Source organism: Eptatretus burgeri, chromosome 3, assembly GCF_056783735.1.
Source record: "Eptatretus burgeri isolate ZD-2024b chromosome 3, Ebu_testis_v1, whole genome shotgun sequence".
NCBI classification, from domain to species: domain Eukaryota; kingdom Metazoa; phylum Chordata; class Myxini; order Myxiniformes; family Myxinidae; genus Eptatretus; species Eptatretus burgeri.
The window spans coordinates 12,487,039-12,514,559 of NC_140963.1; the positions used below are offsets into that span (position 1 = coordinate 12,487,039).

At 44.5% G+C, this 27,521-nt stretch overlaps 1 protein-coding gene across 3 annotated transcripts in view; it reads right to left on the minus strand.

The window, feature by feature from the left end:
• Nucleotides 1–27,521, minus strand: part of LOC147029406 (polypeptide N-acetylgalactosaminyltransferase 1) — a 472,683-nt gene that overhangs the window by 122,193 nt on the left and 322,969 nt on the right. For all 3 annotated transcript variants that reach the window (XM_085872448.1, XM_085872449.1, XM_085872450.1), the window contains 3 exons: nucleotides 25,852–26,022; nucleotides 25,233–25,350; nucleotides 10,755–10,935 (listed from right to left, as the gene is read on the minus strand). In XM_085872448.1, coding sequence (XP_085728574.1) covers nucleotides 10,755–10,935; nucleotides 25,233–25,350; nucleotides 25,852–26,022 — 470 coding nt within the window. The remainder of the gene's footprint in view (nucleotides 1–10,754; nucleotides 10,936–25,232; nucleotides 25,351–25,851; nucleotides 26,023–27,521) is intronic.

Below are 27,521 nucleotides of genomic sequence, written 5' to 3' on the forward strand. Positions count from 1 at the left end.
CTTGACGCACGGCATTTAAAAAAGATGGCGCACATCGAACAACCGGGAGTAGGCAATAATGGTGCATGCTGTGATGGGTCTCATGGCCTCCTGCTGCGTCGAAGTAGTTCCTTGTAAGGGAACTCGTATTATCATTTTATTATAAAGGAATAAGAAAGAAGCAAGTCTGAGATGTATGGCGAGAAGAGGTGGGATCCTCAATGAGCCAAAACAGTTAATAAGCGATAAAATTGAAGCAAACTCGGGCTCATAAAATAAATCACTTGTTTTTAATGTCAGCAAAGGATATTTAATGATATCTAAAATTCCTTGAATTCTTTAAAAAAAAAAAATAAAAACAGATGAGCAACTCATTATAACTAAAACTAGCATCCGTTGAAGACAAAGTCTTCGATATCCCCCACCATAGTAAATGAGGACAAGTTGCAAAAGGCACCAGTTCAATTTATTATTGATGTGTGTACCAAATTTCATAAAGAAATAGTTTATAGTTTTGCAACTATGCTCTGGAAACAAAGGTTAACCTCAATTATTTTTTAATACCCAACTTGTTTCCATGGAAAAGTGCCAAAAATTTTTTTGGGGGAAATCTCTAAATATCAAAAGGCACCAGTTCACCACTTGCTTGATATGTGTACTAAATTTCATAAAGATATATTGAGGGGATTTGTAGTTAAGCTCCGGAAACGAAATGTGACGGACGGCGGAACTCATTTCTATGGTTGGCGGGGGATAACAACAGGAATAGAAGAACAAGATGAAGAAGAAAAAGGACGTTGGTCATAAATAACGAGGAGTTATATGATACAAAATCCCAAAAGCTACATCAGCACCAAATTTCATAAACACAGTTCCAGATTTGCTATTCTCAAGTTGATAATGAAAGTGTGGTGGCATAAACAACCATGAATATACATGGTGGTGATGATCGGTTGATGTAACTTTGATCCTATGTGAAAGTTTAAACGGACAACCCCAATCTTTTTTTTTTCTGTCTCGTCTCGTTTCGTGTCTGTCTGTCTGTCTGTCTGTCTGTCTGTCTGTCTGTCTGTCTGTCTGTCTGTCTGTCTGTCTGTCTGTCTGTCTGTCTGTCTGTCTGTCTCTCCCGAAATAATGTTTGATATCAAGATCGGTGTCGCACTTATTAGCAATAAAATGTCTGCAAAAGTAAGGGAGAGGTCTCTCCAAGGCACTACCAGAAAGGGAAGGAAGGAATAAATGTATGAAATGGGATGTAGGACAGTCAGAAGTAAAAAAATGGGGAAGGGGGAGAGAGAGGGGAGCATTGTATATATGGCAATACATGCTTTCACAAATACGATGAATACCGTTCAGCTTTCGGTGTTTGTTGCAACTTTTAATGCAACTGGCAAATTGATCTGGTTGCAGACATTGGTTATTTTTTATTGTGCAATAAGACGACAAGTGTTGATAAATCAAAGTTCACGAGCTCACATTTCATCATTCACATTGTTACGATTCACACATGCGTTCAGTGAACAGTGAATGTTCAGTGATTCACACAATGCACCCAGTATTCCCCCCCCCCCCCCCATGTATTTGCAATGGCTATCTTAATTTCATCATTACAAAGTAATTTGCTGGAACCTGCAATGTTTTATTATCAGTCTGCTGCAGGCAGCAATCCACATTATTTCCAAAACGAAATGGGTTTCTCCAAGTCGTGGATGTTGATCCGTTTCCTTTGATTTAGTTTGTTCTTAGTGCATAATGGAAATTGGTGACGTAAGCAGCGAGCACAGAGCTCCGCACTGCTGGTGAAAGCTAAACTATCTGGTAGAAGCAAGCTGCATGGCTATATAAACAAAAGAAAGGAGTGGCATTTTGTTCAAGTGCTAGCCAGAAATTAAGCTGAGGATTCGTCATGATAGGAAAGCCTGGAATATGATATAATTGTGATTTCCAGAAACGTTTCTGACTGAAGCACAAATAGGTTGCATCTATACGATACAAATGACAAGGAAAAGGGGGGTGGGCAGAGCAAATAACGGGTAGAGGGTGCAAGACCAGAAAGGAGTTGGTGGAAGAAAGAGAGACCACCGACCTGGCTGTGATATGGTAGCGCCGGCCCTGCCTATCACTTTCACAAGGCCAACTAGGCAACCGCCTAGGGCGCAGACCTCAGAGGGGCGCATCACTGACCTTTAAGGGTCACAGTTTTGATGCGGAAGATCTGTGTTGCGAACTTGTAGCAATAGCTCGAAGACTTCCAAAGTCTATACCGCCACTAGAACTACTTCTTTTCATACGACAACAAAAACTCCTGGATGCCTAATGTTTCCGTTGCTCTGAGGCTCTTTCTTACACTTCCAGTATCAGTGGCAAGTGGTGAACGTAGTTTCTCAAAGCACAAACTTATAAAAACTTACATACGCTGGGAAAGAAATCTACAATGTTGGAAAAGAGACTAGTTGGCTCGGCAACGATATCCATTGAACATGCCCAAGCATCAGCACTTGATCTGGTTGAATTGGAGACAACATTTGCAAAGCAAAATGCACGCAAAGTGAAATTTTGATGCGTCTGAGATTGAAACTTTTATGAGACGTTTTTAACTCTGCTCGTCTGTTTTTTGGTTGTTGCTCTGTCTGACTGTAAGCAAAATATTGTGGTAAATAAATTTAGCGGTTTCAAGTTTCGTGCTTTTTATTTTTAAAAATCGAAGTTGGAAATTTTTTGGGGGGATGCAAGTAGCTGGCCTTGCTTAGGGCGCAAAATAGTCTGGCGCCGGCCCTGGTGATAGGCCAATAGCCTCAGCTTCATCATAGGAGATTCCAATGATTTTGAACACCTTGGTTTCCACGGCCGAACAAGGTATGAGGTGGGTCGTCAGCCCAGAGGGGAGAGCAATACTCCATGAAGCTGCTGATGAAGGCCTTGTCGGTGGGTAGGTGTTCAGTTTTGCCAAAGGAAGGATTTGCACAATGGAGGATACCCAGTTGGTGACTGGCTTTGGAAGCCAACGTAGATACATAGTTTTCCAGAGAAAGATCATGGCTGAAAGTGAGGCCCAAAAGTTTGAGCGAATGAACTTCAAGAGGATTGTTAACGTAGTCTTGGTGGTGTAGTGAACCAGCCTCGGTGGCGGAAGAGGTAGAGTTTCCGTTCTGAGTCTGGGAGGTCGGTAGTTTGAACCCTGGCCAAGTCATACCAAAGACTTTAAAAAGTAAAAAGCTGTATGTGTAACTTCCTTGCTGGACACTTAGCATTTAAAAAGGATAACAGCATGGTCAAACAACAATAATATGGTAATAATAGCACAGGCTTTGATGGGCCTAATGGCCTCCTCCTGCGTCAAAGTTCCGTGCAATGGAACTCATAAAAAGTAGATGGGAGGGTTTGTCATATGGTCTTTTCAGACAGACAGAGTGAGAGTGGGAGATTTTTCAGGATATAAAGACATATTCCCATTGTTGGACCAGCTCTTCATTCTCGAAGGTCTGCAGAGATGGAAGAGGCTGCTACTTGCCTATTTGAAGGATGAGAGGTGTTAGAGCAGAGGGTGGAGTCATCAGCAAATAGTTCGAGGATTTTCCAGAGTCCAAGGGATCGTTGATGAAGACTATGAATAGGACTGGGCCCATAACACTGCATTGGCACTATCCAGCGTTGAAAACAGGAGAAGATAAGAAAGGATGTTCTTGGGAGCCAGATTTTAGTGACAAGAGGAGCGGAAGTCAGTAAGCCATGTGTGGAGGATGCCTTGGATGTCATCGGCACAGAATTTGGAGAGAACGGTCGGGTGTCAGACTGTACTGAATGCTCAAGATGTGTCTGATACCGAGGGCTTCCATCGATTGTTGGGAGAGCCGAATCAACATGTCCAGGGTAGAGTGACCAGATGTGATCACAACTAATGGTCTGACATCCAGCTGTTGGAGATAAGGAATGATTTGATGTCAACTCCGATGATAGATTCCATGACCTTACTGATGATTGCAATAAGCTGTGAGGTCTTTGTGAAGTGGATACGTTTTTATGCGCCATGTTTCTGTAACGCAGTGATGATGGCTGACTTTCGAGCTGAGGGAGGATTTTTTTTAGGGCAAATTACAAGGTGAATGGAGCAGAAAGAGGATGTGCAAAGACAGCAGAGCAAGTTTCAAAGATAAGTATGCTCATACCATCTGGGCCAGTTGCAGAATCAAAATGTGGGGTTGCAAGAAACTTCACCATCTCGGTGAAAAAGACAGTCCAGGAACAGTCGAGTATGATTGGGTAGAGTGGGTATAGGAAGCGAGGTGTTGGTTGCGCAATATCTGGAAGCAAACAGAATTGAGGCATTCAGAATTCTCACGAACAGTCGGCTGTGACGTCATTTGAAGTGAGGAAACCGATGGAGCGGGCACGTACTTCAGATACAGATTGACAAGGTGCCACCTGGTTTTTGAAGGAGGAGACATGTTTGAAAGGTCAGCTGTGAGGTTGGCCAGATGTTGTTTTCTGGCTCTCCTGAGAATGAACATACTTGTTGAGGTCTTTGTGAGGAGATCAGAGGTCACCTTCAGTCAGATTTCTCTTCCAGGAAAAGAAGGCAAGTTGTTTCAAGGAAACTGCCTCACTGCAGTAATCAGTGTACCATGAGTGTGAGGAAGTGCATGGTAATTGAAGACGAGATGGGATTAATCTGGTTGCAAGAGAGAGCAGATTTCTGAGGAACAAGTCCCATGCTGGGTTAATATTGTTACGAATCTGGAAGCCATGAGCACTCAACATCCAGGTCCCTAGAGAACAGTTCTATCGGTAAGTATGTTTATAGTTAGGGCCCCCTACCTGTGTCTAATGGGTAATTAAATGTTCATGTGCTGCGGACTTACTTTGATAGTCAGGGTTTTCTTTTATTATTACATCCATAAATCCTCATAACTACAACAACACCAGCATCACCCTCACCTTCACCTTGCTTTGACCGATGCCATTGCCTACGTGCGTGTCAACACATACGTGGGCAGAGCCCATGCAGGATAATGTTCCTCTGCCTGTTTGGTGAGCGGTCCGCAGCGACGGCCGTCACCCCCCCCCCTGGTCCAATCAACGGTCTTGGCGCCCGTTTTGGCCAATGACAGGGCGACGAGCGCATTTTGCACGCCAAAACCGTCCAGTGAGGGAGAGCAGGGAGGGAGGAGGCGTCCCCTCCCCCCTGGAGAAGGGTGAATTTGGTTGCGGCACGATCAGACCGAGAGGAGAGTTTCTGAGATAGTTGATGACCATCGAACAGGCAAGGTTGTGGTCAATCTGACGGGCAGGTTGGACAAGAGTGGAGTTATCAGCCCTCGCTTTGACGTTCAACTCAAAGACTTGGAGAAGTGGCAGAGAAACCTCCTGCCTTCTCGACAGTTTGGGATACAGAGAGAGGTTTGGTTGTCGGGATGAGCGCTGAGCGGAGCTCTGGAGGCTGATTGCGGCTCGCTGGTGCCTGCTTCTATCATCACACCTCGATGCTGGCCTGGTTCGCCCGTGTCAGCCGAACCACACGAGGTGGATAGGTCCATGTTCTTCTGGGTATCTGTGTGTGTGTCTGTCGGTGGGCCCGTCTTTAAGTAGTAAATTGTTAAGTGCCTTCGCTGTACATTATTTGCCTTGCATCTCTTATTAGTCATTATAACTCTGCCCTCACATGCTTCCCTCCTTCTCCACCTTTTGTTAATAAATACCCTATTTGTTAAATGTATCAGCTCGTTTTTGTATTTCTTTTATTGGTTCAACACGGTGCGTGTTGGGGAATTAGAAAGGCCGTTGGTGCCGTAGTGGTGTGCATTTGGGACCGACGGAAGCTCGGTGACCATCCGCTCGGGTCACGCACGGGTCGAGCGCGCATACGGCTCGTCCCGTACGAGTGCTGTCGAGGGTGTGAATACTCGGTAGCTCGCCATGTGGTCTCGAGGTATTTTGAAGTTTGGCAAATAACCCTGTCCCACGTGGTGGAATTATTGATGATACACGGTCCGGTAAGGGACCCGTACCCTCGGAGTTTTTAGAAAGGTGCGATCTAAATTCCGGGTGTTCGGCAGAGTCGACCCTACTGCTCCACCTAGTGGTCGTGCTCGCAGCCGATACCCGGCCCACAACAATATCAGGGGCGGTAGGTACGGGAGACCATTTGTGAAGTGAGGTGGCGGCTTACAATCTCTGTCAATCTGCCTGGGTGAACTGCTCATTTTGTCTCAGTAACAAAACATGATGGAAGACATTTACATGTTATAATTTTCCAATTTCTTGAAAGTCAAGGAAGAAAAAATCAAAACAAAGACAAGTTGAAAATTGAAAGTTTCATCTTTTCATCATCTCACTTTCCTTTGAGTATCAATAACATAAAATCAGAGTTCTTGTTAGCCCGTACACCGGGAAGTGGGAGAGGGGATTTTTGTGCGTCGATGTGTCAATCAGGTCACAACATTTTTTACCATTTTCGCTTTAATCGTTAAATTTTCAACAAATCCTTATTAGGAGAACATAGAGAAGACAAATTCATAACAATTGGGTCAACATGTCAAAGGCATAGGAAGTACAAATAGGCCTAATTATCCCACCTGACATACAGTACAAGGCGGCCAGGTTTTGTAATCGCTTTCGTGTTTCTCATTTATCATTTGAGCTTTTATCATCAAATTTTCAAGAAAACTTTATGATAAGAATATGGAGAACACCAATTATTAAGTTTTACTAATTTTTTGGGCTGTTGCTTTCGTCAAGTTTAGTTTGAGTGCAAAGAGGACGTGGACGGACTTTCCATTTTGAGATGCTTTTGAGTGACAATTTGAGAAAGCATTTTCCAGGTGGCTATGTTTAAAAAGACGAGGGCAATTCAACCTCAAAGTCTATATAAACAGTCAAATGATTAAAATACTACTGCAATGAAAAATGCTTTGGTATGATTTTTTTTTTAACTCTGTGGTATTGCAGGTGATTGCAGAAGAAAAATAACTTGAGTTCAAATCCATCCATCCACACATTGGGACCATACTCTGTGCAGAGCGTTGGTGTTGTTGGTGTTGGCTTAATGGTTAGGGTGGTGGGCTTGGGATCCTCGGATCCTGAGTTCAAATCCCACTCGGCTGTTGAATTAATACCAGGTGGGGTTCACTCTGCCTGTCATCCTTCCGAGGTCGGCAAAATGAGTCCCAGCTTGCTGGTATACAGTGTCGGAGAGGCGACCCATCCAGGATTGTGCCCAATAGCCAAGGAGACTGCTTAGGCAGCACCAATGCTCTGCAGAAAGTATGATCCCAATGGATGGATGGATGGATGTGATGTGATGTGATGTGATGTGTGTACGTGTGAAAATCATCGAAAAAGAACATGGCTGGGCCAATCCACCAAATTTTGTAAACCTGCTGGGGGTATCGAGGGCCAGGTCTTGGGCAAAAATAATATTAAAAAATCCACCCTCGTATCGGAAAAATAAGAGCAAGGTGAAGAAAGGGGAAAATTGAGCATAAAGGAGTAGAGGTTTCAAATTTCTGGCAATTTTGTGTACCAAATCAATTAATTAATTAATTGCCTTTTTCAAAATCAAGAGCTGTGAAGCAGGATGGCAGGACACAATCCTTATACTCCATTCTAATTGTGTTTGTCAAGCAAAAGTGGTGATAAATGAAAAGTTAAGATCTCCACTATATTGTGTTTCAAGAAAAACGTATTTGACACACGCAGCAACGGTGACTCCCAGGTTTGGACAAGAAGCAAGTCGCATCAGCTTCACAGCGTAATTAAATCATTAGTCATCACAAATGGCAATGGGCCGACAAAATAATTCCCAAAATCACAGTCCCCCCCCCCCCTCTGATTACCCCGAAGCATATTCCATCAACGCAACTCAGTCCCAAAATGGGATCGTGTCTCCGGTACCTTCTCCCTGATGACCGTGCAACACAGCGCTCACAAATCAAATGAGAGTACTTAGCAGGCCCTGCACATCCCCCTACGGGTTTATATTTTCACGTGGTGAGGATAAATCTTTTGTCGAGCCTTCCATCCCCAGAGCAAACGGCAAAGGACGTGTTCCGTAGCATCTCTCCATCAATATCGTGTGATGACCAAACGGGAAAGAAACCTCTGATCTGATAACCTATTAACATACCCAAAGTGGACACACCTCTAGGTCTGTAATAAACAAACAGCGTCCGCTTTGCGCATTTCGTTGGCACATCTTCACCAAAGGTTTTCGATCATAACGAATTTGTTTCACGTGTAATGCAAATGTTTGATCCCAATCCTGACGACAGCAGATTAGTATTCAGTAGAATTAGAGTTTGTTGAAGTTACAATGACTCAGGAAAAAAACACAAAATTGAACCAATAAGCTGTAAAAATTGCTGCGTGTCGTGATGATAACGACATACATTATGAGTGACAATGTATAATCCACGGAATGTCTTTTTTTTTTGTTGGAGCATGAGCAGCGTCACATCATGAAGTGGATCGCTGAGAGCGACAATGAGAAATCAATAACATCCTCAATTGTCTCTCTCTCTCCCTCTTCACATGTACTTAATATATCATCGAAATCAACGATCAATAAACATGTCCTTTCTCCATTGGGAATAACTTCAATGAGAAAAATCAATCGGCTTACATTTCAAAAGTCAATGCGGTGTGCACATTTAATGGAAGTTGAATCACAAAGTAATCGACACGCGTGCAAAGGATATTCATCTGACCACGTCTGCGCCTAATCCACACCACCGGCACCCCGTGCCGAACATACCGACGTGAAAAGACGATGGATCCAAAACAGGACTCACCACCCACCGCTGGATGAAGGATTCCTCCCCCAAAAAATGCTGTTGGCAAGTCTCATCCAGATTTCACTCGAAACATTGTAAACGCCGTCTTGCCATCGAGCGAGTGGTATTCTTCTTGGTCATTTTTTTTTTCCCTTATGATCCATCCCAGCATTTCCTCGGTTCGATGATCATCCGTTGTTGCAGCGTGACCAGCCCGTTGCCATTTTAGTTTCCTTACTTTTATCAAAGACACCTTTGCATTCCAATTCCTATTCGTTTCTTTTCCCGTCTCTTCATGTTAATCGAGCATGCATCTTTCTCTGCATTTTTGACTCGTTTGCAGCCTCGTATCATTTTTGTATAACGGGTCTCCTGGTTTCAAATTCATGTCAGGACGGTTAGTTCAGATTGGTTGAATATTTTACTTTCAAGACAAAAGGCAGTTTGTCTTGTCTTTGAATGGGACTAAATTTTAGAGAAAACGTCCAGCTCATTTTTTTGATCTTTTGTTCATTTTAGACGTCTGGTTGTGAGTAAACAATATTATTTGACCCCAAATAAAGATAACTCTTCACCTCTTCTAATTTGATGCCATTTAATTCAACTGATTTGGGAAGAGCTGTTCAGACAGCCTGGTGTTGGCTTAGCTGTTAGGGTGGCCTGAGTCCTGAGTTAGAGCTGAGTCCTCATCTTAGGCTTCTGAGTTCAAGCTTCTGTCGGATGTTGAATTAACACCAGGTGGGGTTGACTCAGCCTGTCATCCTTCAAAGGACGGTGAAATGAGTACCAGTGTACTAGTAAAAGGGGCATTGCATCAGCGGCACAGCCGCCCCCTCAGCCTTGTGCTGCATACGAAGGAGGAGGAGCTGTTAGGGTTAGGGTTCGGGTTCAGGTTAGGGTTCGGGTTCGGGTTCGGGTTAGGATTGGCTCCCACAAAAATCTTCCTCATCTGCAGTGTCTCTTCTCCAAATTAATTTTGAGATCCTTTTTGATGCAAGCTTCATGCACACCGAATGTGTGACAGTAATCTCATGGGATTTGCTGCGAATACAATGATGTCACCTGTAAATCGTACCTGATTTAGGTCAGCTTTATAATGGTAATCTCCAGAGCTTTGTCTTTTCAATTCAGTGCACTGAAAATTTCTTCCAATGTTACCATAAAGAGCTTTCCTGATATTGCATCTCCAATGGTGAGCACCTTTCTCAATGTTCAGGTTCTCGCCGTCTTTGTGTGGCCTTATTGTCGATGTTGCCTTTTTGTAATTGTACTGATGAGGTCAATGTGTACGTTTTCTCAACACATCGATTCCTTCATGCATCCACAGTGGAATGCTTTCGATGAATCCGATGCAGAGCGGCATTGCACATTCATTGAAAATTTGAATTATTTTCTCACCAACTGGAGATAGTCCACGGTCTTCAATGTACTGGAATGAGCCTGGTGTTGGCTTGGTGGCTCGGGTGGCTGGCTGAGGATCCCAGTGTCCTGAGTTTAAGCCCCGTTGGATGCTGAGTTAATACCAGGTGGGGTTCACTCAGCCTGTGATCCTTCCGAGGTCAGTGAAATAAGTACAAGTGTACTGGTCGAGGGGAAAGCATCAATGGCACAGCTGTGCTTCCAAGAGATGATAGCTACCTGGCAGCCAAGCTGCCGTATGCAAGAACGGAACTGAATGTACTGCACTTTGAAATCTTGCTTGTTCTTTTGACTGGGAAAAGTTTAGTTTTCCTTGTAGCCTGTCACTAAATTGGGAAATATTTGGTAAATAACAGACAGCAATGTAATTGGTCTGCATTTCTGAGGTCCTCTTTATCCCCTTTTTGTGCAGAAAAGATTATTATGACATTTTCTCATCAACTAGTACTTTGTTTTGGTTTATGTACATTCTGTAAAAAAAAAAAAACAGTGCTAAAAGCTTAGGAAGTTAACCTCCTCGTTTGACAGTTTCAATCGACATGCCATCAACTACTTTGGGCCTGAGGGAAGAAAACAGCATCGACCCACCTGGTGAGATTATGTAGAAGAAGTTTTTGAACTCGTCCATCCACACTTCAGCGAGACGGCGGTTGTTTTTATTGATCACCTGACCAGTACCGCCAGGGAAGGTGTAGGGTGTTGCCTTGCGAAACACATGACCCACGTGTGAGCATGTCACAATCTCCAACTTGCCACCGCATTGCCAGATCTGAGACACAAGTGCGATAGAGGTTAAGGTCTTTTTTGGATAAACATCACTTAGGAACAACCTGCAATAAAAACCAAGGCAGTAAAGGAAGAGAAACTGAAAGGCTCATTGGAATTATCCCGATGAACTTGCTTTGAAGATGATATACAAGATATAATTGTGGACGTGCTGCTCCAGCGCATGCTCCCGTACTTGACCTGACCTGAAACAAGGAGCCGGTGTGTAGCAAAAATAAACAAATAAACAGCAAGTGAAGCTGCAAAGCAGCGATTGTGGTGACAGTAAATAAAACGTATTGCTCTCTCCACATGAATGGACAGCCTGCTCAAGGAGACAAACAGAGCTGTTCAGAAGCAAACAATTCGAGGATTTGTAATGATGTTGCAGTATGTTGTAACAGGGCACCGACTGTTCCAGGCAGGGACACAAACATACCCCAAAAAAGGGGGAATACAGGCAAAAGAGCAAATTGCATGAATAAGGAACATTTTATGCATTACAGTACTCCCTGACTTTCAATGACACCTCTGTATCCAAGCAAAAGTGCCCCAACCTGGCAGGTATCCCTTCATCTCAAGGAAGGATGTTTATTTATTTATTTTCCCCAAACCTTCGTTGCATCTTTATTCCCCCAAAAACCTTCACACGACAATGATAAAATAGATGTGAAAAAGTTTTTACCATGTTGGACAATAAAAGAACAATAACAGAACCAAGGGGCATAGTTTGAGAGCAAATAAGAGCAGAGTTGAGTCGAGGCTGTGTCATAAATGGAACACAGTTAGGATTTCGCACAGTGAGTCATTACCTCCACCACCGGAGGTGAAGGAGGTTATGTTTTCACGTGTGTGTGTGTGTGTGTGTGTGTGTGTGTGTGTGTGTGTGTGTGTGTGTGTGTGCAGAATATCTCAAAAAGTTGTGGACGGATCCGGATGAAACTAGCTGGACAGGTTGGGAGTGTGACAATGACGAAGTGATTAGATTTTGTTGAAGATCCAGATCTGACAACCCGAATTTTTAAAGTGATTATTCACCATTGAGAGATAGTGCGAAACCGATATATAGCACGATATCGCAAAAAGTTTGGGACGGATTCGGATGAAACTAGCTGGACAGGTTGGGAGTGTGACAATGACGAAGTGATTAGATTTTGTTGAAGATCCAGATCTGACAACCCGAATTTTTAAAGTGATTATTCACCATTGAGAGATAGTGCGAAACCGATATATAGCACGATATCGCAAAAAGTTTGGGACGGATTCGGATGAAACTTGGTGGACAGGTTGGGTGTGTGACCACGACAAATTGATTCGACTTTGGTGAAGATCTGAATCCGGATCTGGAAATGAGAATTATTTTATTATTAAAGTGATTCTTCACCATTGAGAGATGGGGCCAAAAACGACATGTCGCGTGATATTTCAAAAATGTATTGGGCCAGATATGTTCTCGTGGATCAGGTATTACGTGGCAGGGGTATGTGCTCTACCGAGTGCCCTTCTAGTTACCTCCACCACCGAAGGTGAAGGAGGTTACGTTTTCACCCCTTCCTGCTTGTTACTTTCAAAATCGAAGATTTTCCAAGAATATTAGTTCAGCGATTTTGTTATTCTGTCTGTTTGTTTGTCGCCTACAGGTCACAATTTTAAACCGATCTTCACGAAACTTCACCACATGGTTGAGTTTGTCATAGTGAAGAAGTCTTTCGTTTTTGAGGTCAAAAGGTCAACATAGGCCAAAGTTCAAAAACTACAGTGAGATTTCAAATATCCTCAATTTTCATCTGATTGACTTGAAATTTGAAGAGGACTTATATTTCAGGTCACTGAATTCAACCAGCCAATTACTTTTGAGGTCAACATGAACCAAAAGGTCAACCTAGGCCCAAGGCCAACATCAACCAACATAGACCATATTTTTGAGGTCATGGTCGGGTTGTCGGCGACTAAACCGTCTCTCCCACCGGGTTTTCTGGTGAGGAGGGTGTTTGGATATGGACACCCAGCAGGATTAAAAACAAAACCTCTCAAAGGGCGGAGGAGCTCCTTGTGAGCCAACGGCCATCCATATCGAATGTCCAACTGTGTCTGCGGACGTCCTCCTGCATTTGGGTTACTTTTCTTCGGAGGTTGGTGACAGGATTTGCATTTCAGCCACTGTAAAACCTTTCATTCCGAAAAACACAAAAACGCAAAGAAATCTGAAAGCCCACTCCATGGGAGTATCTTCTGTGCAGCTCCCAACCGCAGGGCAGCTCACCGGATGATGGGATCGGGGAAAATCTTTCGGGACCCCCACTATTTTATGATAGGAGGAAAACTACAGGATAACCTTCCAGGGTGAGATTGCGGTAGTATGTGTCAGAGTGGTGCAGAGGTATCGTCCACCAGACGGCGGTCTTCTTGGGTTAACTTGAGGCAGTCTCTTTGGGTGGGTGCCCAGAATGTCCTATCCCGAAAAGAGAATGATCACCTGTCTCTGTTATCATCTGAACTCAAGCGTTTGAACATTGGTATTGCAGCCTCTTTGAGGTCTTTAGATTGGATAGTGTTGAGATCATGGTGGGTGGTTACATGTACTATTGGTCTGGTCGCTCTGAGGGTTACCATCATTGGTCTGGTCGCTCTAATGATTACTCAGATAATTATTGACAGGGTTCGCCACCATCTGGTTGAGCAGTCAGGCTTTACACCAAAGAGGTCAATGTTTGACCGTATCCTTGCCCTTCGGGTCCTCACCGAACACAGTTGAGAGTTCCGCAGGGGCTGCTTGCAGCTTTTGTTGATCTCTGCAAAGCGTTTGATTCAGTGAATCGGGATGTCCTCTGGAGGATTCTTGGTCTGCGTGGGGTGCCACCAAAACTTATCAATCTGATGTCTGAACTCTACTCTGGTACCGAGAGTGCTGTGAGATGTGGTGGTTCCATCTCCGACTTATTTCCAGTTGTCAGTAGAGTTCGTCAGGGGTGTGTTCTGGACCCCACACTTTTAAGCACGTGTATGGACTGGATTCTGGGGAGGGTGTCGGAGATATCAAGCTGTGGTGCATCGTTTTGAAATGTCAAGATCTCTGACCTTGATTTCGCAGATGATGCAGTTATCTTTGCGCAGACTCTGGATATCCTTTTGTGGGCACTCGAGGTGCTGAATGAGGAGTGTGAGCCACTGGGATTATGGGTTTCCTGGGTTAAAACGATGATCCAGGCTTTCATTGACATATTGGATACTGCTATCTTGTCTGGACTCGTTTGTGGTGAGGATGTTGAGGTCACGGAGATTCACTTACCTTGGCAGTGATATTCGCGTCTCTGCTAGCTGTGAGCCAGAGGTCAATAGACGTCTAGGTCAGGCTCTCCTGTTCTTTTTTGAAGAAAAAAAAATGAAAATCTTTCCAGCCAACCGCTCCTATTCATCCTCTGTCCCTCATGGCACCTCTGGCCATGTTCTTGTCAAACCCCATATGTATCGTGAGAGCGACTTCAATGCTATAGAATGTGGGTGTTCGCAGAGGTCAACTGGTGGAGACTGAAATCAGCCCCCTTACAAAAGGATTGGGCTTCAATCCTCTGCTGCGCCTTATATTTATTCCACCTCGGAATATAGTACTGTACTTTACAAAAGTTTATTCTCATTCACAGGTTTATCCCATCCTATCCAAGGCTATATCATATTCATCCTTGTTGCACTGAAAACTGAAGTGAAGCAGTTGTGATCAATCAGCTTGCGTTCTCAAAATGAAGGTTAACCCGACTGAGCGAAACTTTAAGTCACTAGGTAAGGCTTGAAACAAGCATGTGTCAACCCTTAGGAGAGGTCATGTCAGGTCAGGCCAGGTAAAGCAGCGTGATCCGAAGAAGCGCGTTGCCACATCCACTTTTCGTCGGAACTCGAGAGGCCTCCGACTGGCCACCCCCAGGCAGATGTCCGGCACATCCCCATACCTCCTTGAGATACCGATCAACCTGCTGTGACAATGGGGAACGTGGTTGGATCGTTGGCCTCCTCCACTCACGAGGCTCCCTCGCTGAGAGAATCAGGTGAGCAGGATCAGCATCAGGAAAATGAGGCACATGTCCATAAAGGTGCAGCTGATGCTCACGGACTATACAGGTAACAAATCTCATCTGAATCGCTCTTAGCAAATGCTCATTATATAAAGTCTGCCCAGCGATAGCCACGGATACTCTGAAGACACCTGGTACCTAAAGTGTTTGTCTTAGATCCTTGGTCAGAATCCAAGACTCACATCCATATTGAGCAAGACTGAAAGCACCAGGGACTTCAAGACTGAAAGCACCAAGGACTTCAAGACTCAGACAGCACCACAACACATGGTTAAGTGAATCCATGACTTCCCGCTGGTCGGTGATCTGTGGATGGTCAGTGGTCTATGACGGCCTTAGCCAAGGCAGCAAACAGTCTCGATGATCTCAAGGCTGAACTCCATCCTCAGGCAAGCCAGAAAACATTATTTAGCCAATCGCTTCACCTTTTCCTTCTCCCCCGGTCACTTTTTGTTTGCCTGGAAGACAGCTAACATGACTCCTTGTCCCAAGAAGGATGCAAGACCATCCTCTACACTAGAAGCCATTAAGTCTATTTTTAATTACAAGCAAAGTAACGGAACCCATCATTGCTGCCGACATCATGTTTCACTTTTTCAAACAGCCCAATCTTGACCATCAATTTGGATTCAGTCCCAGTGAGTCAAATTTGAGTACATGCTATTGCTTCTCTCCCAGCAATGATCATAGCCACTACACCTCAAAGGAGAGGTCAGGACTGTATCCCAAGACATATCTCAGGCAATGGACACAGTCTGCTTGCCAAGCTTGCGATGAACAGGGATTCCCAAGTCGGAGAGACAAAGTCAGCGACACATCCATTGAGACCACTTTACACAAATGTGCATCTTACTGTTGGTGAAGAAACATTCGCACCAATCCTTTCAGCTTGGTCATTCGCAAGATGTCTCCTCGAGAACATTCCGGGAGGTATTCAAAATCAATTACGGAGAGTTTGGACTTTTTCGTCAACTGCTCCTATGATCAACAGTATCAGCTTTGCATATCCACATCAGAGTCTTGCATACAGCTCCTGCTGAAACGTGAAGTCGGGGTGCAATGTGCAGCTTGGAGTAGCCGTCACAAGCCAAGACTGATCTCTTTATATTACACTTCTCATGTGATATTTCCTTTTCAGGAGCAATAGTATTCACCACGCATTCACAACACTACAATGACATCACCTCCTATACTTTTATAGTCCTTCTGCAATGAGATGACAACCAATTACAGTGCACTATATCAACATATAACTGCACTACGAAGCATTTAGGTTTTACTTCCACCACGGAAGGTGGATGGAGGTGATGTTTTTACCCCTGCTGGTCTGCTTGTTTGTCTGTGAGCAGGGTAGCTCAAAGAAGTTATGGACAGATTCAGATGAAACTTGGTGGACAGGTTGGGTGGGTGTCAAGGACGAATGGATTAGATTTTGGTGAAAATCCAGATCCGGACACAAGAATTTTTAAAGCGATTCTCCACCATTGAGAGAGAGGGCCGACGATGATATTGTTGCGGTTGAGGAAATTCGCAAACCACCATTCAGGTCCCGTAGGTGAGATATCTCTGTAAGTACATGTGTAGTTAGCCCCAAACCCGTTGTTTAGAGGGAATAAATGTGATTCATTCGGGCTGCGACCCTTGAAGATAGCCGTTTTTCTGTTCTATCTTTGTTTTGAACGAGCCGCGTCTCGGCCGCCATCACACAACAACCACCGGCCGCAACGCTGCTTCACAACAACAACAACGCCAACAGCCACGACCTTTACCTTCACAACTCGCTCCCGCAAACATCGCATCACCGCCATTCCAAACGTCGCCATGGCCATGGACCAGCACTTTACACCCTCCACCACCTTCGAGTCTCCTTCTGCGGCCATTCCCGCACCGCTTGTGGGCTTAATACGCCCGATAATTAATCGGAACCGTCGAGGTCGACGATAACACCGCTCGGTTATCCCGATAGTATGGAACGGGTCGCTTAAGTGGCCCGTGTCCGGAGTCGACCTGCGGCGAGGTGCGATCGCCCGGTCTACCCTCCGTGTGGGTACTTAGGTAGGTCGAATTTGGCGAACAACCCTATCCCACGCGGGGGGACGATTGGCACGATCGTGGTGAGGCCGAAAGGCCCACCCGTGACTAGTTCCCAGCGTTAGTCCGAGAGGGTCACGACAGAATTGTCCGTCCGGTGGGCGACGTGCCGCGATTCGAGTTACGTGGCCGCTCGCACGCCGGCGGGCGCGAATTCGCAACAATATATAGCATGATATTTCAAAAAGATGTGGATGGATCTGGACGAAACTTAGTGGATGAGTTAGGTTGGTGACCAAACAAGCGGATTAGATTTTGGTTAAGGTCTGGATGCAGATTCGGCCCATCAGTGGGATACAAAACGTAAAATGCTCAGCCTCGCGGAGGTATGCACTTTACCGAGTGCCGCTGTCGTTACACATGAGATACGATTCTGTTTTAGGCCTACTTATATATAGCTTCAGTCACATACATCAGCTTTCATTGTTTATGAGATCGGAAGGTCGTGGAGGATCTGCAACACAAATCACGCATGCACATGCACACAAATAAGCGAGACAACACCAGACTTGACTCCAGATAAATACTTAGCCGCTGAGCTTGGGGAAAGGGACATAACTTCCAGGGCACTTTCGGTATCGGTGATGCGACATTGATGACCCGCTTTTCTCTCTGCATTCAGCAAGGCCAAATGTTATCCTCCACATGGATGCCAACCCATGGAATTTGCCCATGCTCTTTCAATGAAATTCTGAGCATAAAGCAAGGTAGCAGCACGTGCCATTTCTAAAGCCTTTCGTACGACTCGGCAAGGAATCAAATCACCGATCTCCCAAATTTAGAGCGGATGCTTAAACCATTACACATACTTTGTTGGGTTCAATGCATCTGTGTAAAAACTGGCTGAGCAATTCACTGTTCAAAAACATATAAATATTGCTGAACGGTGGATGCGTGTTTTGTACGAATCATTTGGCACGCTGATCAAATGTAACACTCAACATTTGGATGGAGCAGTGTGATGTCACTGCATTAAGTTGGATGGATGAGTAAATTTGCTCTTTGGTCTTCTAAGTCCAATTTTAGGCTAATAATTGCATAACAGGTACACAATAGAGGGCTGGCATTTATTTCATAACTTGCATATAAGACCCGTCGCTTCGCTGATGGGAACACAAATCTTTGTTGCGATGGCTAATCTATGAGGTGAGAACAAAAAATGATTCCTGGGAGATCCTGCCCTCCATGCGGGGATAACAAGCACCAGCGTCGCAAGTTGGTGTTTGCATTTTCGCCGTGTATACCCAGCAGGGGTTTAGAAAGGGTCGCGGGACAACGGATGGGATGTTCATATTGAGAGAGCTGGTGGGGAATAGGTTGGAGGTGCAAGGTGAGATGGCATTGGGATTGGTGAACCTGAATAAGGCCTATGACACTGTCCCGAGAGGGATGGTGATTGCGACACTAATATGGATAGGAGTGCTGGAAGCATAAGTTAGGTTGGTGGAAGGAATGTACAAGGGAACGAAGGGAAGAGTTTTGGTTGGTCCTCGGATGTCTGTGGAGTTCAGCGTGAACACCGGTTTGAGGCAGGAATGCTTTCTCAGCCCACTGATGTTTATCATGGTGATGGAGCTGGTAAACAGGAAGGTGAGCTTGCGGGGTAGTATGGGGAGGATGCTGTGTGCGGACGATATGGCTGTCGCGGTGGAGAATGGGCGGGAGATACAGGAAGTACTGGAGGAGTGGAAGGAGGCATTTGAGAAACATGGGCTGAAGATGAGTATGGAGAAAACGGAGGTGACATGGGTCAGGCAGCAGAGAAAATAAATGAACATCAGGTGAGAGGGGAAGGAGATCAGGCAGGGAAACAGGTTTTAGTATCTGGGAGGAACAGTGACTGGGAATGGTAAGTCTGAAGCAGAGGTGGAAAGGAGGATCCAGGTGGGTGTGAATGCATGGAGGAGGGTGGAGGGAGTAATGACAGACAGAAAGACATCAAGAAAACTTAAAGTGAAGGTTCTGATGTCGTGTGTAATGCTGACCTACATTTACGGTCTGGAGACGGTGCCATTGACAGAGAGACAACAACAGAGGCTGCAGGTTTGTGAGAACAACTGGGTCAGGAAGATTGTGGGAGTGAAGTGGGTGGATAGGAGGAGGATGGATGAACCGCGAGGGGAGATTGGTGTGCGGATGAGCTTGACAGGGAGGTTGGTGAAATGCCAGCTGGCTGGACAGTTTGTGCAGATGGGGGAAGAGAGAACGGCCACCCCTCGGTAGTTGTTGCAGTCTTGGCGATCACCCTTCCCTTTTCAGAGAGGGACAACAAGGCCCCTCTTCCAGTCACAGTTGGGATGATGCCTGTGTTCCAGGAAGAGCACAGAACTGCATGCAACGACACGAGTGCAGCATTTCCACCAGCCTTGAGAAGTTCAGCATGGATGCCACAGATCCCTGGAGCTTTACCCCATTTCAACCGGTTCACTGCAGCCCGTGTTTCCACAAGCGAAGGTGGACCACAGTTGATTCGAGGGTCAGCAACAGGGATTGTAACACCCCTGACATCCAACTCGACAGCTGGTGGATCAGCCTGGTACAACCACTCAAAGTAACCTGCTCAGCGGGCCTTCACTTCAGACTCCTCTGTCAAGAGCCTACCACCCTCTTCTCTCACTGCAGAGGGACCTCACCGAGGGATGGGCTTGGATGAACGCAATACGCGAATTCCCGTGTAAGCAGGACGAGAATCACTTGACCACAGGTGATGCTCTACCCCCTCACAGATTCCTCGCACATAGGCCTCCTTGTCCACCCTTAGTGCACGTACAGTTTTACGCCTCAGCTCCCTGAACAGCTCAGCTCTGCCATTCAGCCTGGCCCTGCGACTCTGGTCAATGATATCCAGTGTCCCTTGAAAGACAAAATTCTTCTTTGCCCTTCGGTGAGTTCCAAGACATCCACCGGCAACATCAAGGACGGTGGTCTTGAAGGCACTCCACAACTCTTCAGGACCTCCCAAAGCACCCAGACCCCCCAAATCTCCACTGAGCTTGTTCACAAACTCCTCAGCTACTCTCTCATTCTTGAGCTTGCCAACATCCAGCCTTGGTTGGGATGGTACCATTCTCCTGGATTTAAGGTGCAATTTCAGAGTTGCTACAACAATACGGTGGTCAGTATTGAGGAACTGAGCACTCCGGTAGACCCTGCAGTTCTGGATCATCCTCCAGCGACCATCAATGAGGACATGGTCAATCTCCTTTGCCACACCGCCAGCGTTGGAATACCAAGTCCAGCGATGAGCTTGTGGGCGCTGAAACCATGAAACAGCCACCCTAAGTCCATGACTTCTTGCAAAGTTAAGGAACTTAGTGCTATTCTCATTCACAGTTCCAGACCCATGGGGACCAACACACACCTCAAACCATCCCTATCAGTTCCAGTCGATGCATTGAAATCCCCCAAGACTAGAAGTGCATCTCGTCTTGGGCACTGATCAACCACAGACTCGAGCGTGGCGTAGAATGTGTCCTTCACGGTGAGGTCACTCGCCTCAGTCGGAGCATAAACAAAGACCAGGGAACTGACACCTAAGGAGTGACGAATCGTTCGTCTCATAATACGCTCGTTGACCGGTGTTACCTCAATTATCATTGGAGTCAGCTTATTGGGCACAGCTGCAGCAACTCCTTGGGCATGGTAACCAGCAGAGACTCACCATTATTATAAGTAAAGAAGAAGATGAAGGAGGAACAATGAGAAATGGGATTGAATAAGTGTAGAAGAAGATGAAGAGGCAAGAGTTTTTGTTTTAACGTATGTAAAATGTTTAAATATACAGTATTGAATGTGGCAAGCGTTTTCTGAATCCAATCGATGCGGAAAATATCACCTTCGATGGGCATCACATGTGAAACTTATCAAAATTGTGTGTTTGGTTGAAGCGATTGACTGAAATGTTTACGGACTCACTCGCTCACTGACTTACCCATGGACACTGCTCGATCCCGCCCTCCATGCAGGGATAACCAGCATCGCAAGTTGGCGTTTGTAGTTTTGCCACATATGCGCATACACCCATAAAAATTATTTTTTTAAAATTAAAAAGGATATATATATTTTTTTTAATTAAAAATATATTTAGATTTTTTCATCAAAAACCTTTCCGGGAGTTCCCTGAATCCACCGTAGTTGGAGTTATTAAAATCTGTCAATCCATTCTCAAGTTATAAGACAGACAGACAGACAGACAGACAGACAGACACAGCTCCTTTTATAATATAGATTTATGAGAAAATGACAGTTAAAAACCAGAGTAAGGTGTATCAAATTATAGCCCTCAAAATTGAGCAAAATTGTTTCTCATTCTACCCTCAATGATCAGGGACACCTTCTTCCTCATTTTCCATCTCGTACAGGCTCTGATATTTCCGTTCCACTCATCACTCCTAAGAAAGTTGCCAGAATTATTCATACTCGAGATGCATCAAAAGCGACTGGTCCTGATGGAATCCCTGTGATTGTCTTGAAGACGGGTTTTCCTGAACTGTCATCGATTCTTGCCAAACTATCCAACCTGTGTTTGTCTGCGGTGTTTCCTTCATCATGGAAAGTGGTTTCTGTCGTCCCTGTGTCCAAGAGGGATGGTGAGCATTCTGAGCCAAGTAACTATCACTCCATCAGCCTGCTTCCTGTGATAAGTAAGGTATTCGAACGCTTCATCAATGAACAACTTCTCAGCCATCTGTAAGACTATGAACTTCTCGCGAACTGCCAGTATGGATTTCACCATTCTCGCTCTATTGGTGATTTGCTATCCTCAATTACGGATCATTTCAACAGGGCATTGGAGCTCAAGGATAAGGCTACTAGGCCGCAAGCCCAGGTGGTCACCTCCTTGATTCACCTCCTCAAGCTTGATTAGTTATTTTGGATATCTCAAAAGCCTTTGAGAAAGTGTTGCACAAGGGTCTGCTCCACAAGCTTCAGTTGTATGGTGCATCTGGAGTGATTCCTTCAATCATTTCGGCTTCAAATTGCAAGATGAAGGTGGTACTTGAGGGTCAATCCTCCCCTACTCGCTCCATCTATCTTGGTGTTCCACAGGGCTCTGTCCTTGGTCCCACTCTGCTCCTGGCTTATAACAATGACCTTCCTGATAATGTTCTGTCTCAGATAGCCATGTATGCCAATGACTCCTCACTTTACTGTCCATCTGCTGATTCACTCAGCGCGTCTCGTAATGAGGTTGTAGTTTCGCTGGACAATGATTTAGAGAATGCGTTGAAGTGCAGGCATGACTGGCTGGTAACCTTCAATGCAAAGGAAATTATATTGTTGTCCAAGTCTCGCTCTTGAAACAGGTCTTTCCCTTCTGTGCACACGGGGTCTTCAACCTTATCAGAATCATCTGAGCTTCGGTTTCTTGGTTTTGACATCTCCTCCAACCTCCGTTGGGATAAGTACATTTTTGGTATTGCTCAGATTGCTTTCAAGCGAGTTGGTCGTCTTTGTCGAGCGCAGAGATATTTACCTCCGAATGCTGTTTTGTACCTGTACAAGACAACAATACGTCCCCTCATGGAGTACTGTTGCCATATTTGGACTGGAGCACCAGCATGCCACTTATCTCTACTTGATCGGCTCCAGAAAGACATAGTTATTCTGGTTGGTGTGGAGATAGGTTCAATTCTTCAACTGCTCTCTCACTGTAGGTCAGTTTCCACTCTTAGTTTGCTCTCCAGATATTTTGATGGCAAATGTTCTGCTGGACTTTCTAACCTGGTTCTTCCTGTATGAGTGTTTGGACGCAAGACTCGGTTTGCCATCTCTGCACAACCATGCTCTATTGCTGATCCAAAGTGCAGAACGAAAGGCTATGCAGATCGTTTTATCCTTCGTGCTGTGTTGCTTTCGAATTCACTACCTGGAATGTGCTTCCTATTATTTCCCAATAATAACCCAGCTCGAAGAGGAATGTCAATTGCGACTTCTTACGTCTTTGAGGTGACATCACATTTCACCTGACTTCTGCTATTTCCTGTATCTTGGATGTTTTCTTGCTATTTTTCTCTTTCTTTTATTTTGTTTTGTTTTATCGTTATCTTTATCTAACCTTCCCTTAGTCCCTTACCGAGAGTGGCTTTATGCCTTGTTTGGGGTGATTTCCAAAAATAAATAAATAAAAACCCTGATCCCCATTGGCTCCCTGGTAAATTGGGAGGTGACAGGCAGCTGGGCAGTTGCACTGGCAGAATTTGGACATGGGGTCCAACCACGGATATGATATAATCCGGGCACCATGGGAGAGGTGGGTGGAGGGGCGATCTGGTGATGCTGGGCATCCCCTGTCCATCGGCGCACCCGATTTAGCAAATGTCTCAGACTGGTGTGATCACCGGACCCTGGAGGGGGCTGACACCTCCCGGGCACTGCAAGGGTGTGACAAGAGGGCTTCTATAGAGGGGTTATGGGCCGTGCCATGGTGGCAGAATCACCGATGGCCAATGAGGGCCTAAGGAGGTGACCACCTGGGCTTGCAGCCTAGTGACCTTACTCTAAGGACAGCCGACGTGGGAAGACCAGCCATGCTGGGATAGTCTAAGGACGCAGGTCAAACCACATGGACTGGGTATGAACACTGCCCACTAGACAACCAACCGGAGCATCTGTGGAAAGTTCATGGAGTTAAATTAAAATGATTGGGAAAGGCCCAGAGAGGCAAGCATAACCTTCCACAGACAGTCTGCTGTGATTAATGGGGTCTCAGTTTTGGAAGAAAGCCATGGGTTTGAATTAGCATGTTGAAATGAAGACAATGGCTGCAGAAGGCATTGCGAGTATTGAACGGGCTCCCCAGTGATGCATTTGATGACAGAATATTTACTGTTCCCCATTGTCTCAACTCGTCATGATTTGCTTTGGGAGTATGCAGGTGAGTTGTGGGAATTGGTATGGGTGACAGGCAAGAATGGCCATGAGAGCCAGCACATGGACCGGGTATAAGGGATAACAGCGATGCATGTTTGAATAAAGGAATTACAGTACAGCATTGATTGTTTGTGTTGCTTCTTGTGATTTAGCATGGATGCAGGCCATGGCAGGTTGGGACACACCCTTTATCATGTACTGCAGGTGTACATAAAGAAGAATGGCAGCTGGGGGGTGGGTAAGGATCATTGGATGTAAAGCTTGTGGGTGGGTAAGTGGTGTATTTCTGCAATTAATGAGGCTCTTAGAGACGAGGACGACAGGCCTTCACCATGCCTGGGAATCGATCAGCCACGGGGCCTGGCGACCATGACTCGGCATTGGAGAGCCATTTGAGGGCCCTCTCCGACAGAACGTACAACAAAAGGAGCTGTTGTGGTGCTGGGAGCGGGAAGTTAAGGGAGGGGCTGAGGAAATCATTGATTTGGGAACTTTGTTTTGCACTGCAGGATTGAACACACCGACACACCCCACCACCGCATTATAGGACATACCTATTGCCGAGTTGAAGCCACACCTGCAGATAATTGTGATATGGTGGCCTCAATAGGAATGAAAAGGATGATTGTTAATAGGAATGATTATTGTTGTTGTGATCAAGGGAATGTTCAACTCGGTCACGTGCGACTTGATATGTGCTCTGGACAGCAGGTAGCATGTGAAATTATTAAGATCCTCGTAACTATGCAGTCATAGCAGGAAAAAATGCCCAAATTTCAGATTGCCAAATTGTCCACCAATCGTTGAGGCAGAGATCGGTATTGGGTAGCAATCACACCGTGTGCATATCTGTTATTTGCTGACGAGCTGCCAGAAGAGATAAAGCATGGGAAAATGTATGAATTAAGACTACAAAGCAGAAGCAACCTGTTGTGAAAACACAAAACGCAGAGTAATAATAAATGTGTTATTACAAACATCATGTGAGCAGCAATGAAAAAGCTTCGCAATAGCCTGTGGAGCAACGTATCTGGTGGTCTTTCATCATCGAGGAGTTGGCATGCAAATTACACCAGCACATTTCTATAATGTTGCTGTTTTAACACAAACAAGAGAACTACAGATGTTTTTTTTTTTTTTACACTAACAGGAAGTACTGGTACGTGCTGCATTAACAGTATTTGGAAATAATTTTCTTCATTTTGAAATGCTTTTAAGAAAATCAACTCTTTAAAGATGCATATTGATTTGTCCAAGAATAAAGGCCTACCCGAAAAGACATCTCAAGGTTTTCTCCTCCCCAGATGTCCATGCCGGCGTCGTAAGTGCCGATTTCCTGGAAATAGACCCTGTCGATAGAGAACAGGCCTCCGGCCATTGTGGGTGTCCTGCAAACAGACAGCTTCATTAAAATGCTTGGAAAAGTAGGAAGTGAACAAGTCGCTGAATTATCCACACCAGAAAATGTCACATCAATAGTCAATCCAATTGCCATCAATAATTGCTTGTGGGGCTGGGACTCTGCAGTTAAAAGATAAACAACAAAATAGAGTAGCTTTTTGCTTTGTTCTTGAAATGGATATGACTGTCCTGAAAAAAATAAAATGAAAAAACATGATTGTTCTTTTCGATTTTACTCTCATGGTTTTCAAGGTGAAGGAAAAAAAACCAGTATCAACAGTGTTAAATAATAAATAATAACATGAACATTTATAGCGTGCCAGTATCCATCAAGTAACAAGAGTTATATTAACAAAAAAAAAAAATCGGTTAATTCCATTTTGGCAACAAAAATGTCAACTTTCTGCATCTCCACAACCAGAGACTATTTTTAAAAAACAAACAGTCACCACAAACTGCCATCAGTCTGCCGAAATTATCAGGTGTACCTGACAGGCAATGTCCTGTCTCCTTTCCTGCGATCCATCTCCCGTTGTGGAACCGGGTACCAGCGGAAGTTCAGCTTCCAATTGAAACCGCCATAAGTCATGTCTGAGCCAGCCAGGTACTCAAATGTCTCATCACTGATGACATCGATAATTGGGCACACAACATTATTTCTGCAAGAACACAAAGGCAAAGAAACTCTGCTGGATAGATGCTTGCAATCGCCGAGTTTCTTCAAAAAAAAAAATAGACAGTATGAATAACTTGGTGCATCTGTGTATGCATGATCAGTGATATTCCAGGTACTAAACTCATTACCTGTTGAGCAAAGTTTTACTTTTGACAAAATATGGTGCATTTGCAGCATTTGAGCATTTGTTCTAATATCATGCAAGCACAGATTATTTCATGAGGCAAAGACTCTGCATTCAAAAATAAAATAAAAATAAATATTTTAGTGGGTTTCTTTCTCCAACATCTTGCAATTCCACGGAGCGTTTTTCACGAAAGACAATTTTAGTGAAAGAGTATATGCAAGATGGTGAAAGAGTATAATTAAAGGCTATTATATACATATTAGATACGCAGAAGAGGACACACTTTTCAACTCAGCTACATGCCGTCTCCTATGCACCAAATATTCAACCACTCTCAAAACCTCTTTCCTTTCATTTCGCACAGTGGTATTTACGACATCCTCCCCTTCTTTATAACGCCACATTTTTCTCAGTGATACCACCCATCTCGTGCATGAATATATACAAAGCCTCGAAAGAACATACAAATCACACAAAATATGATAAGAGTCATGGGAGGGAAGAAAGCAATGCACCAACTCGTTGTTGGGAAGTCAGGCACAAGCAAGGAAATGAACAAATAAGAAAAAAAAGAAGGGGAGTAAACAGCTCCGCAAACCTGAATGATGCTGACGAGCATGTGGCTCACACAAGGACATGAACCCAGCACAATACACATAATACACTGCAGTAATTGTAATCACTGCTTTGGTATGTGTGAGTCTGATAATGTCTGTGTCTGTGTCAGAGAGAGAGGGATATATATATATATATATATATATATATATATATATATATATATATATATATATATATATATATATATATATATATATATATATATATATATATATATATATATATATATATATAGAGATAGAGATAGAGATAGAGATAGAGATAGAGATAGAGATAGAGATAGAGATAGAGATAGAGATAGAGATAGAGATAGAGATAGAGATAGAGATAGAGATAGAGATAGAGAGAGAGAGATAGATATGTATCCACCTGTAATTTGGTGATGAGGGATGAGGGATGAGGAGGAGGAGGAGCGAATCATCAACCAAGTTGTGTGAAGTTTTCTTGTTCTCAAAGTTTTGTTCCGAGGGCTCTTTTCAGGATCATTACCGATCTCCGGACAGCTTCCAACTGCAGTGCCTTTGTATTAATATTCCCATGGATGGTAATTAAGATCGCTGTAAGATTCTTCTTCATCATTCTCATTGCTCCAAAGATCACTGGTTCAACTTTGGTGCTCTTCAGATTCCAGGATCCTTTCACTTCATTTCGAGGTCTTGATATTTGGTCATTTTCTTTATGACTTGCAAAATCGAAGATTTTTCAAGTATATTGGCCAGTCGATTTTGTTATTCTGT